This window comes from Rhea americana, unplaced genomic scaffold, assembly GCF_003343005.1.
Source record: "Rhea americana isolate MKP2758 unplaced genomic scaffold, rheAme1 scaffold_132, whole genome shotgun sequence".
Classification (NCBI taxonomy): domain Eukaryota; kingdom Metazoa; phylum Chordata; class Aves; order Rheiformes; family Rheidae; genus Rhea; species Rhea americana.
In genome coordinates, this window is record NW_028185395.1 from 509930 (window position 1) to 524015 (window position 14086).

A 14086-nucleotide genomic window follows, 5' to 3' on the forward strand; every position below is an offset into this window, starting at 1 on the left:
CTCCTTTTCTTTCTCTGTTGCTTTCTTTCTCTCCCCCTGCCCTTCTTTATTTTTCCTTTTCCTGTTCTTTCTTTAGCAATACGGTTATGTTTACAAAATACTGGCCAAGAGAGTTATGTGGAGTTTTAACATTTATAACGTGTCAGACAGAGGCCCTGCATACAAACACTGACTGTACACATAGATCAGAAATATCCAAGCATGTTTTAAAAGAGGCAAGCCTCTTTAGAGAATCACTGCTTAAATATTCTTCCATGATAGTTCAAATAAAACTAAATTAGTATTGCTGGGATGCTGTTCTTCCTTTGCTTTCTCTCTGCCAACAGTAAACCTTTACTGCCTTTAGCTGTACACCTAAAATAAAAAAAAACTCAGTTCCATATCACTTGCAAGAAGGACTGAGCAGATCAGGCAATCTCTCTCTCTGCCCTCCAGGTCATTTTCTAAAACAAAGCAGGAATGAAACCTTGCAGAAGCTTTGCACCAAGATGCACTCATGTAGCATAACAATGAACTGAATGCAAACCCTTAAGAAAAATAATTAAAAAAAAATACAATAACAACTAGTGGATTGGTGTTACACTCCCAAACAACCCACTTACGGTTAACCTACCTCTCTCAGTCTACTAGTACTTCTTACCATATTGGTTTCATCTCAATTTATTTTACTCAATCACATAATGCTATTATCAAAAATAATAAAAAAGCAAATATATGTTATTTAGACCATGATCCTTACCAACTGCTGAAGAACATACAGCTGATTTTCATCCTTGGGCCTTCACAACATGGACAGTCATATGTGAACAAGCTTTGCATTAGCTTGGTCATTGCTACCAGTATATCCCATGGTACATTGGTACATACACATTTTAGCATGGGATAATCACCAGCTTTTTCCACTGAGTTTTCATAGGTGCAGCAACTGCATTGCAATCAGTCTTCCAGGTAGCTAGTTTAAAGTTCAAGCATGTCTGAGTGAGCAGTGGTTTCTGTAAAATACATGATAAACAAGGACAAATCTGCTGTGTTTCTTGAGGATTCCTCCTCCGCTCTCAGTGTGTTCAGCCAAGCCTAAGTCACTATCTGCAAAGATGTCAGATAACAGCTTCTCCTTTCCCGGAGTTTGCTGGCAAAGTAGCCAGAAGCAATAAAGAGAGACGGGAAGTTTGAGCCTGAGAATTTTAGATGAGGTCCAGGGCAGTAAATAAACTTACTCTGAGGCTCAATATGAGGATCTGTCTTAAAATATACTTTGGAAATGGCACAGTAACTCAGCCTGCTGAATGAGTGCAACTTGCTGCTTTGGGATTAATGAAGAAACTGTGGGATAAAACAGAATGTTTTACAAGATTAATGGCCAAAAAAGGAAAAGCATTATAATTGTTCATGTCTCCTATAAACAAATATTGAGTTTAAGGGCACTAAACTAAATGACCTTAAGTATTTCCAAGCCTAAGTATCCAAAAATCATTAGTTAGACCACCTGTTACTTTAGAAACCTCAAGATTGTTATTTTTCTTGATTTTGAGGCTAAGTCTCACTTTGACCAGAGGGGCCAGAAATTTTCTTTCTTTTCTCAATAAGTGCCTCACAAACTCATAAAATTGAAGCAGCTGAAATGTTAAGAAGAAAACAACAAAACTCAAAACCTACATGAAGTTACAGAAGCTGGCATCACTGCTATGGGATCATGTGAAAAACAAGTCCTCTTGCCATTAGATCTCTTCATACAGTAATCCTTACCTACCATATCTGATATTGCAGTCCTCAGAAATACATACAAAATACACAAGTCAAATGAATGAGTTTGACCAAATTTCTGTACTATAAACAAAATAAATCTCTTTTAAAATTCTTTAAAGAAGAACTTTCAAGGAGAACCCACTTGTTAGTGGTCAGGAGAGTTACAGTGTTTGATTTAGGGTAACAGTAAGAAATAAAAAGGAATATGCCTCAAAGAGTTCAGGTAAATTGTGCAGAAATAAGAAAAACACTTCTTCAATAAGGAAGATCCTCTGTGTAAGTTCCTAACCTCAAAAAATTAGATCAGTTAATGGAAAAAAACTGCTTACTCCTGCTTAGACCCAGGTACTCAAATAAAAAAGGCTGCTTGCCTACATTTATTGTTCTCTGACCTCCTTTTAAGAGTTGTAACAAAAACACTCTGTAAGCTGACGGCCACTAATATAATATAGTTTGCAAAACGCTGTGATTCAGAACTAAAACAAGAGATGGAGGGCAGAAACAAAGAAAAAACATGTTCTTGTCTGCAGCTAAGCACCTATTTTGCACCATGGGTTTTCTCTTTGAAATCTTCCACAGTTTCTTTATTGCATTACTGTGCAAGAAACTGGTACTTAATAGCATTGTTTTTGTTTGTGCTGACTGCTTAATGAACAAAATCTGATTACTGCTCTGTTTTTGAGAGATTGAACCTGGCACTGGTCACCTTTACCTCCATCACTCACCATTAGTCAGCTAAAATCTTTCAATTGAAATAATGGTTTGATACAGTAATGCCTGCAAGGCATTACAGGTAAGGGCTGTAAAGAAAAAGGAGGCAAAACAATATTGACCCAGGGTCTCGATGAGTTCAGGTGATACAGGCTTTTCTTCTCTTTTCTTTTTCTTCTCTCTTTTTTTTCTTTTTTTTAACAGTTTTCCTCGCATTATGGAAAGGTCAAGGGATTGTGCTCTTGCAAAGAATACTATCCCTTTATACCTTCAAGCGACATGCTCAGAATTATAATTGGAATGCTGCAACAGAGATAGTTGAGAGTGCACTGCCTGAAACTCAGTTCACATCAAATTGACATAGGGTATCAAAAATGGTGAATGGTGCAAAAGAGAACTAACAGTGAGTTATCCTGCTTTAGTGCTCCCTGAAGAAAAGATCTGCAGTATCCAGGCTGCTCCAGGACTTCTAGAGAAAAACACTTCTGAAGAGCAATGGGTTACAAGGACAACCAGATCCTGTAACACAATATCTGCACTATCCCTCTTATTAACTTACCCCTTCACTTAAATCCACATGCTTTTAAGGTGAAGGTAACTTCTTCACTCTCCAACTGGGCCACATCCACAAAAGTATTTTAGATCTCAGACTCTAGCCCACGGAAGAAAGAGACTAAATCATAGTTAAGAACCTAAATATATGTTAGAGTTGGGTCTCTGTAAATGTGACTTGGGTTATTCTAGATAACTTAAAATATGTAAAACGTGATTCTGGGTTTTTCTAGACACTCTAGCTCCACATGTTCAAACACTAAAATGAAAAGTGTCCAAGCAACTCTTTTCTGTTGCAAGTAGTTTTGAGTAGGGGGTAAATACTCTTTTTCCAAAGCTGCATCACTGTGCAGTGGTGAATGCTATTAAAATGAATATTCATCTACAACCCAAGAGAATTTAAAAGTAACAGTTGCAGAAATCCCAAGGAACAGAGAAAGACATTATCAGTCCTCCCGTTTAAAATGTACATTTACTTAAAATATTTGTACAAAGGACATAACATTTCTACCTAGGATAGCGGACTCTATGGGCAAATATAATTTATTTCTGTTAGCATTTCATTGTCTAGTTGAAGCAACGAGTCTTTCTCTCCAAAAGCTGGTTGTGTAACCAGGCCACAGAGGCCAGTAAAAAGGTCTTCGAGTTAATGTGGCTTTACATGAGCATAAATGCTAATTTCCGTCCTCAACTTCCTGCAATCTTTTCTCTCTGAGAGTATTTCTAGATGATTTATCTGTAGTGCAGAGAGCAGTATTTATTAAATAAAGTTTAAAAAATAACAAAATTTGTTCGAGGCCACCTGGTAAGTGACATACAGCCTGATCAGTTTGGAATGAGAAGAGCACAGTGGTAGTTCTTAAGCCCAAACACTGCCCAAAGACAAGAGTTTTTTGCATTTATGTGGAAACCCACTGCCTTCAGTGAAGATCTACTTAGGCTCAAGCAGCCACCCATATGTAGTATCCTGTATGTCAGAGCTCAGAGTGACACCTCTCGAACCACAGCTCTTCTGCCATTGCCCAGGGGGGACAGTGATATTTCTTTTTCAGTTTCTTCTGGTTTCTATTGTGTTTTTACATTAAGAAGTCTCCAGTGAAACTTCAGATTGACAAAATTGGCCACTCTGGCATTTCAACTGAAGAACATTTTTAGTATCAATCATCTATTCAGTACTTCATTCATTTTACGGACTTGTCACGTCTTACATATGGAGCGAGAAAAAAAAAAAAAAATTAACCCCCCGCTTCACAAGCCTTCCCTGTCACTGCTCCAGCAACTCCAGCATTTTCTGCGCCACACAGTGCGTTCTCCTCTTGAAGAGATGCATGCACCAGCCATTGCTGCTCAGACCAAAGGGACAGTCACTGACCAGCTGCAGGTGGCCCATGGGAGGGGAGAGAAACTGCAGTGCTGGCCCATGATGAGGGCAAACATCTCTCTGTGGAGCCCTCTGCTTAAGCAGAGCCCCATGCCTGCCGCACAGCACACACACCCAGGCAGCCAGGGCTCTTCTTCCCCTAGATTACTCCAAATATGGCCACAAGCTGGGCACGCTCTGACGTTTGACTTGATTTAGGGGTGCCTCACACTCAGAAAAGAAGAGTCAGAACTCTGTAGGCTCCAGTCAAGTTAAAAAATAAAATAAAATCTGCTTGTCCTTTGTTATGGTCTCAAGACGTACTGAACAGGTAAAGTAAACTGATTACTATTACTACATGTATTGCAGTTTTCTCTCACAGTTTCAATCCTCATTTGGGCTTACTCTGCTAGTTAACAGCCTAGGCTGCCTCCAAACACAACACACAGATAGAAGAAACAGATAGAGAGAACTAAAAGATGAAGTATCCCTAGAATAAACATATCCTAGCATTAGAACAAATGTATCTTAGCACTGGGTACAGAGTCCTGTCTCAGCCCCTACCTGGCTGAGGTGCTAGGAAGGTAGCTTACTAAATGCATCTTTTTAGGCATTGCTATTATGAAGAGGTGTAAAGGCATATAAAATGCCAAATTAACTCTGAAAGAAAATTTTTGCTTTCAAACAAAGCAATACAGGGACAAAAAGACTAAGCTAAATTGGGAGAATTTTACACAACTATGCAGAAGAGAAATACTGGCCTGTTCTGCTAACTCTTGTGTGTTTTCAAGCAAATAATTTTTGTTTGTTTATTTTCAATCCCCTAAAGACAAAGGTAAATGCTCAAAACAGATGATCAAAGAGAAGATTTGAAATTATAAAACATAAACCATAACTCTTGTATCTTGACATTAAATAATTGTATGTAATCTCTCAGATTTCTCAGTAACTGGTGACTCACAGTCATGTATCTAGAGACTCACTTGTTGGGGAAGTTAGCAAAACCCCACAGCTGAACAACCATGTCCCCATTCCCTGGTTATTCATTTCAGTTAATGTTTTGCTTCACCTTCAGCTAACTATTTTCATCTAGTTGTCATCTAGCAACCATGGAGCTACATATGTTGGCAGAGCATGTCTTGGTGTCACTTTCAAATATCCACCAAGCAGTGCCCAGTGACTCTCTGGAAACTGATGCCATCTATGTAATCAAATAAGTAATTAAATACCACATGTACAGAGGCAAATAACTGTACACACGCACACACACACACGCACACAAGAAGATAATAGTTTGTAAAGCTTGCAAGGATTTGTATTTTATCTGTTTGAACAACTGAAATAGTGAAGATGAACCCCCCTACTTCCCTGCCTAATCACTGTACATGCCAAGCAGTTCTGCTGATATCTGAATGGAAAAGTTCCTTTCTCAATGGCCAGCTCAGGACGAACTATTCCCTAGCTGACTTAAGCAACCAAGTGAGCTGGGCTACCAAAGGTTAAGAACATAGAAGTCATCCAGAAAAGCAGAGAAGAAAACCACTGAATAAAAAGATTTTCAAATAACAACTTCTCTCCATCTCCTACTGCAGGCACGAAAAGGTGTATGAGCTAAACAGCCTAGTTTGCATCTGTGGTATGATATAATGTGTGAAAAACAAGGTGAAAGAAGCATAGGGGAAAAGGTATCACTCAAGCTATAAAATAAATTAATTTATACCTTCTTCTTTCCTCATTTGTGCCCAGGATTTAGCATTGATATACAGCACTGACTTCACCTTTGGCTAAGTTAGCCTTATAAAAATGAACCTATTTGCTAGGACAAAAGAGGTCCCTTGCTTTAATATTTAATGCATTCCAAACTTGGATCTATTACTCAAGAAAACAAGATACAAGTTTACATGCAAGCTTTCAATGTAATTAGGAAGTACAGTGTGAACTGGCTGTTTGATCAGCTGTTGCTGTGTGTACTCAACCAAATAGACTACATTCAGCGTTTTATCTTGATGGTCTAATTCATATATAAAGACCAGCTGGCTGGAAGGCAAGGGGTTACAAAGGCATCTTTTTTGTCTCACTCCCAGCTGAATTATATGTTAGAAACTGAACAACATGATGGATGAAGTTGAATAGCATAGTCAGAAAGCAATGCCTGTAAGACAGGCAGGTTTCAAATTAATTAAAACTTCATGGAACATTTTAACCACTGGAAACATGAAATGTCAAACAGCGGTCATCATTATAACCTAATCATTGTAACAGCAAGGTGCCAGAGTCTCTAATGACTCACAACCAGACTCTTCAGTTCACTGCTGTGCACATGTGCTGTGCAAAGCAGAGGTAAGGCAGTAAAGCAATGGTAAAACTATGCACTCACTATGTCTAGGTATAAATCATTATAGAAGGTGAAAGAACAGCATATTGTTACTTTCAAAATTATTCACTGAAATGAATTCCACTTCAGGAAGCGGACAGGACAGAAAGGGGAAAAAAAGCTAGAACAAATTTCTTTGAGCTTCTTTGTCCCTAAATGTATTTCAGCCTCCTTCTCCTTGGAAGCCTGCTCCCTCTATAAATGAGGTTATCCCTGTTTCTTGAGTCAAAGTCATTGCAACTCATCTGTGGCTTCACAGGCACATTCCGCCTTTTCCTTTTGGGATAACTCTACCAGAACTCAATATACGGACAACCGAGATACTGATGCTGCTCTTCATTTTCTGTTCCCTTACAGCCCTCTAATCCCACAAACTGGTCACAATAATGGTTTGTGCAAACCATTATTGGAGCAAACACAGTTTTTAAAGGGACTTCATTGGGATATAACTGTCAAGCAAGCTGTTTGAACAGACAGCTGACAGGACAGAAAAGGCTGTCCTGTCACTGAGGACTGACCACAAACTTATTTGAAAATGTTGTTAGAGGAATGAGATTCGAGTGTCTGGCCAGCTTTACAAGTGTTGAACTGTTGAAAGATCTTCATATGTCACTTGACTAAATCTGCTCCCTTTGCTGAGCAGAATCCCTACAGGGTGTTTGTAAGCGTTGACAGAATAATTTCTGCAACCAATAAGAATACAAGGGCATGGATTTATTTAAAATAAAACTAGACATTCATAGCTTAAACTCCAAGGTGCAATAGTACATTCCTACAGATCACTGAAATTAGTGAAAAATATCTCTAAACAAGGACCATGCAAGATTACAAATTATAACCCTTAGTCACAAATCAGTCTAATTAGCTAGATGAATGATCACATTCTGACAAACTATCTCATATAGCAGCAATAACCTTAATATCTGACATAAGTTTACAAGGATGAAATAGGTTATCAGCTCAGAAGAAATCATGTTATCTTCAAAAATGGCTTTATAAAAATTAAATGATTGAACCTAAAATGAGATCAATGCAATTTCATTTAGAAATTTAAGCCTAACTGAATTATGAATGATTTCAGAAACAGTGTAACTAACTGCTTTGCAAGTGCATTAGGATATAGTCTTTGTAAAACTAAAGAATTGTTTGTAACTCAACATGCCATTGCTTAGTAAACTTTTATAGCCAATATAAACTTCATCATTGTATCAATGCACTCTGTGAAGCAGCTGCTACATAATGGAGACCCAGCACAAAGGCAAACCACTCTTGTCCTGTGAATAAGCAATGAAACAATATTGCTTCTTATCTTTAAATAACAGAACTACTTAACTACTGCTGTCAGGTCCACAATAGAGAAGCAAATTGTGCCAGTGGGAAGTGCACACCAAAATCACCCAGACTGTTTATATACAAAATAGTATCTTCCGAAGTAGAAAAACCTTCTAATGTGAATAAATTATGCATAAGATCTAATTCATTGCCATTAGCTGCTGGGTAAGATATGTAAATATAGAGTAAACTCTGCTGGTTTATGATACTATAAGCAGCATTGGAAGTTTACTTCTTGGACTACCAGGGCTATATAAACCTATATTGCTCAGGCTCTCTGTGTACACAGGCATTGCGAACATGCCTGTTTGGCTTTTTGCCACAGTTCTCCACCTTTTGGTAAGACCATCTCCACTCACCAGCTGCCCTTTGGACCTTGCATACTGCTGAGATCATGTTATATAGTCTGAACAAGCCTTATATGCAGCCCGAGCAGTAGGCTGCTCCTCATAGCCTCGATAATGGTGGGGACCACAATTTGACCTGGTCTTCTATCACTGTGATGATTAACTTTTGATAGTTTCTGGAGACTGATGCTATGGTCACTCACTAGGGGAAAAACATGCTGGACTGTGTATCTATAAAATTACTTCTATCCTTGATGAAACCAAGAAGTAAAAATGGGCAAATCAGAATTGAGAAGTACACAAAACTTGATCTTTTGGCAAATCCATTGACATTACAAGAAAAAAAAAAGAAGAAACTAAGCAAGAAGAGGGCAAAGAGCATAGAGGCTAGAGATGGAAGTGCATGTGTGGTCAGGATGGTAAAGTAAATTATTTTTGACTGTACTGTAGTGAAAGGCAAGCACAAGATTCAAATACTTACTTTTCCATGTTACTGCCTGTACTCTACAAAACTAAAAGTATCCCAAGAAAGTAAATCTTCAGAATCTGTGTTAGCAAATAGTGCAGAACAAGAGGTGAAGATCTGCAGAGCAGAACAGGTGGAGTCTGACCAGCCAGCATCCATACTATATGTATGAAAGGGGCTTTACTTCAGACTAGGTCTTACCTTGTCATATCAGCTGAGCATCCCATTAGTAGTTGGAATCACAGAGCAAAGTAGGCTCAGTCAGGAGAGCTGCTCTAAGGTGCACGTCTGATCTGAATTAGTAAACTAGTGCAGATGAAGACATCCTGCCATCTCCTGTGTAATTAGATTCTAATCTAGTGCTAAAATAGACTCTGACAAATCAAATGAATTAAAATACTGCTGCAAATGGTGGCCCATATAAGCAATGTACTGAACTTTCTTACAAAGAACTGTCATCCTCCTTTGTGTCTAATCTTGTTTGTCCCAAGTATGTAATTCAACAGTACATATACGAAACATTTATGTATTTCGCAGTTCATAACACTAACATCAACTACTACATACAGATTTGAGTTCTCCAGAAGTTATTGCCATAATAGCTACCTAGGAGTCCCTTGTTTGCTATCTCAACTTACCTTTTTTCCCCTTCCAAGGCGCTTTTCACATTTTTCTGTACAAACACAAAGAACTTTCCCTAATACCACAAATTCCTAATGGTTAAACAAGTTAATGGAAGTTCCTTTCTTTAACAATGCGTCTCTCTGAGCCTTCAGGTGGGATGTTTCCTGCAGGTAGAGTAGAAAGCTTCTTACCACATCGACTAGGAGGCACTGGTCAGTGACTTATAACTATTCCCTCTGCTGCCCAGACTACAAAACTGTCCTATAGCACTATTCAGCTGCTTTCAGTCTTTTTTCCTGCATTTTGCCAAATTTTTTGTGAAAAATGTAGGAATCAAATGGCAGGCTTCACCTAACTACTTCATATGCCTTTGTAATTGCCGTGAAAGCAGTTGAACAAAAAAGGAAGAACCCTCTGATAGTAGAGGAAATGTGAACATAGATTCATTATAAAAAATGATGTTGGAAATGTCCTAGATTCTCTTTGCATGAATGGATACCTGAGCAGAGACCATCAGTCACACTCTGAGAGGGTCACAATCCTTTTGCAGATGGGTTCAATCCTTCCATAGCTATTTCATCCTTGCTGGTGTTTTTCTTTATTTTCAAATAGGCATCTTGTACAGGACTGCCAGATTGGGACTGTTCTTCAAAAACAGTGTCCCGTTGACAAACTGTGTCTTTTTAAAGGAGGAGTATTACAACATTGTAATTATTACCAACCAGCAAACAGAAGAGATTGACAAGCAAATAGTGAGGGTTATTCAACTCATGTTTACTTCCCTTGTAACATGAGCTAGCTGTGTTTTGAGAACAATTTTGCCTCTGTTTCAGTCTTTTAAAACAGACTGAACATCTTCATATAACAACCTCCAAAACACCTAACCTGTTTTTCAAAGGAAATTGTAACTAATTCATATAGTGAGAGCTACTGTAATCATATATCTTACTGGTCTTCATAAAAAAAATAAACTAAAAAGACTTCAGAAAAAGAACAGGATAGAGCACAATGATATCTCAATCAGGCTGCGGCAGGTATGTGAATATTTCATAAACCTAACATTTCAGTAGGAAAAAATTGCCTTAGAGTAGGTTTTGGTTCTAAACTCACATGACCATGTCATGTTAGTTGTGAGCAGAAAAACACTAAGTGTACATAAAACAGTATTTAAGATAACTTTAAAAAGGCTTAGCCTTTCAGAGAAAAAACAGTTAATCTGAATTTGTTGACAAAATTTTTGCACTAGCAATTTAAGCAAATTTTCTTACATAGGATTAGCTTAAAATCTGATAACATCATTTAAAACAAATAAAGGAAAGAGGTCTCCATGCAAAAGTATGGACAGGAAAACAGTTTTGAAAACACGTACAGGAAGTTTTTAAAAGAAACTTCTGAACAGATTTCAAAATTTAGATTTTAGAAAGCTCACCAGCATCTCATAAATGAAGATGATAAGCAAGTTTGATGACCCACCTCATGTCTTTCTCACAATTTTTTCCATCTCTAGGAATAAGAAGCCCTTCAGGGAAAAACAGACGATTTTGAACAAACAGAATAACCTGTCCCTATGCAGTTTCAACTCTGTGAGAGTTCAAAATAATTATTTTGAATGTAAATGCAAAGAGATCTAAATGCTCTTTAGTACCAGATATACTATACATATAGGCTGCTGCTATGTGTTTTCAAATACGCATTTTTAAGTTCAGAAATTTTCTTCTAAAAATATTTTTTAATCTATATGATTCATAATAATTTCAAGGACCTCAGCAGAAGTTCTACCCATAGAAGAGAATCTACTTCTTAATAAATCCTCCTGTTTCACAAATATCTTCACCATCTTATTATCTGTAGATGACCAGATATCCTCAGATGAGAAGCTACAGATCATCTTTCAGACTTGGAAGAAATCACTGAAGACTAACTTAGAGCGAATTTTCCTTATAGAACACGTGATTTATCCAGTTCTTTAGTTTTATTCTTTGATTTTCAACAAATCTGTAAAAAAAGACTCTGAAAATGATTCAACAAAAAAAAGTGATGTCCTAGGATAAAGTTGTCTTCACCTTCAAAGAGGAAGTGACTACCACGGTTCTGAACCGCTCTATACTGTGACTGCTTTTTACTCTCTAAATTTTAGATCCTATTAATTAAGTAAAAGGATAAAAGATGGACAGAACTGCTCTACATCAGCAACTCTTTGTTTCTTCCATGTTCAGCTTCTTTGATGATGTCTGTAAGTACTAACTCAAGTATGCTTTGAAGATTATGGGAGCATTCTGCTATCTTACATCAGTATGCCAACTGATGCCTTCCTCACCTCAAGGCAGTAACATTAAAATCCTACTTGGCTCTCCCGGGGCAGCTCAGAAACAGTGACTTTCTGGAGGAATGAACATCAGATCTGGAGCAAAAACAAAGCTGGTCTCCAAAGAGTGACCCATTTTAAAAATGATGTTCATTTCATTTTCCTGCAAGCAGGAGAAGAGATCTCACAGGAGAACAGTTTGGTATGCCTGTCAGAGCTTTCAGTAAGAGCAAGGAGACATGAAAAACAGTTTTATCACCTTACTTCAAGGTAAGTGATTTACAAAGTAAGTGTAAGGACAGAAGACAGAGGTGAATCAGTGCTATACATCAGCTAAAGGGAAGTGATTGGAGAGAGGAGTTAAGACATCAGTAATTTTTTTGTGCATTATTTTTCTAACCTTTATGTGAAGGCAGGAGTAAAATTGCTAGGCCATGAAAACAGAGTGCTTTGGAGAAGATTTGATGTAAAAGAAAATAAACAGGAAATTAGCTCCTTACAACCCCTTGCCACTTACTTCTGTCTGCAGGTAGCAAAGAGCAGAGCCTACAGCTGAACACTGCATAATACTGCTTCTCTGCTTCTGTTGCGAGTGCTCTTTCAGAAAAAGATATGGAGGCTGTGCAAGCATGACATGAAAATACTCCCATGGCAACAATGAAAAAAACAAAGGTATATTAAAAGCATTTAAGCTGAACCCTTTGACTCCCAACTAATTAAACAGATGGAGCTGGTAGCACTCCTGCTGTACAAAAACATGACACTGAGAACATTTTCATTTGGAAAGCAGGAGTAGAAGATTACTGTTAGTTAATTTTCTGTAATCGACTTTCATTGCAAAACAAGGTACAAGTTAAAAATTAGCCATAATACGGTGTTTAGTATCAACTGTGTTTTATAAAATAGTAATGATTAATTTTTATTAACAGCAAAACGTACTTGAAATAGTTTATAATTAATATGTAATCAGTAATTTGCCATCAGGCAACCATCCTTAGGAACTGTTGCCAATTAGTCTAAAGGCATGAGTTGTCTATGGAAATAATCCACTCTAAATCACCTAAGAAGTAGGTGGAAAAGGCCACTGAAACCAACGTATTACTCTGTAGTTCACACTACATATCGCATATCATGCAACTTGCAGGCTGAACACTTTAACATAGTGTTTGAACAGAAATCTAGGATTATATATGAATAAGTAGTGGAAATTAAAAGCCACACAAAAACAGATGCAAACAATCACATGTTTTGTAATGCATTTGAGTATTTTGTATGTGGTTTGGCAAGAGAGACTATCTACCTCTGTGGGCATATGCATACTCATCATGCACTTCTGAGAATAACATTTACCACCATAGCCATTATACTGCATAACTCGCAAGAGTCAGAAGCCAAAACCCAACTATCTGGCATGTCAAAGTCACAGGAGAAAAAAAAAAAAAAAAGAAAAGGAAAAAAAAAAAAAGATCTACTGTATATGCATTTATTTGGGCACATGTGCCTCAGAACAAAATATATGAGGGACAGGTTCCTTCTGGGCACGCACTGTGGTCTTTTAGCCAGGACTGGGCTAAAAAACAGCAGTTTGCCATGCTAGCTTCCAGGCCTGCCGCTGATTTCAGCGAAACTGGTCATGTTCTTAAATTCACACGTGTTGGATGAGGAACTAGAAACTTTTAGAAATCAGATTTTTTTATATATATAATTTGAAAGAAAGAGGGGGGAGAACAAAAGCGGCTCTCGCCGTGCCCGCGTCGTGCCGTGCTACCTGCGGGTTACGGAGACCCCGGCGCCGCCACCCCGACGGGCGCTGCCTGCGCCCCGAGCCGCCCCCGAAGGGGCGCCCGGCACCGGCGCGGCTGCCGCCGCCGGCGGTGGACAGCGCCCCGCCGCTCCCGACACCTCCCTGGCGGCCACGCTGCCACCGCCTCCTTCCCCGCCGGACCCACCTGAGATGCCGCCGCCGACCACGACCACGTCGTATCTCTCGGCCATGGCGCTGTCCCCACCCCGGCGGCAGCGACGGCGGCGGCTGCTCCGGTCGCAGCGCGGCTCCGGCGGGCAGACAGCGCCGCGCCGGCGGGTCACACCCCGTGCCCGCCCCCTGGGCGGGCTCCTCCCCGGAACGGCCAATGGGCGCCGCCGGGGGCGGGGCATGGCGGCAGGCTGTGGCGGGAGCGGCGCCGCCATTTTGGAGGCGGCGGTGTGGCGGGTGGTGTGTGGCGGAGCCGCGCTGCTGTCCCCTTGTATCTCGCATATGCCATTGTTA

General features: G+C 39.2%; 1 protein-coding gene across 1 annotated transcript in view; it reads right to left on the reverse strand.

Moving 5' to 3' along the window:
* LOC146599790 (amine oxidase [flavin-containing] B-like) overlaps nucleotides 1-13878 on the reverse strand; it is a 52676-nt gene extending 38798 nt beyond the window's left edge. Inside the window, exon 1 of the mRNA XM_085297895.1 lies at nucleotides 13767-13878. Coding sequence (XP_085154021.1) covers nucleotides 13767-13812 — 46 coding nt within the window. The 5' untranslated portion in view covers nucleotides 13813-13878. The remainder of the gene's footprint in view (nucleotides 1-13766) is intronic.
* Between the last annotated feature and the right edge of the window lie 208 nt (nucleotides 13879-14086).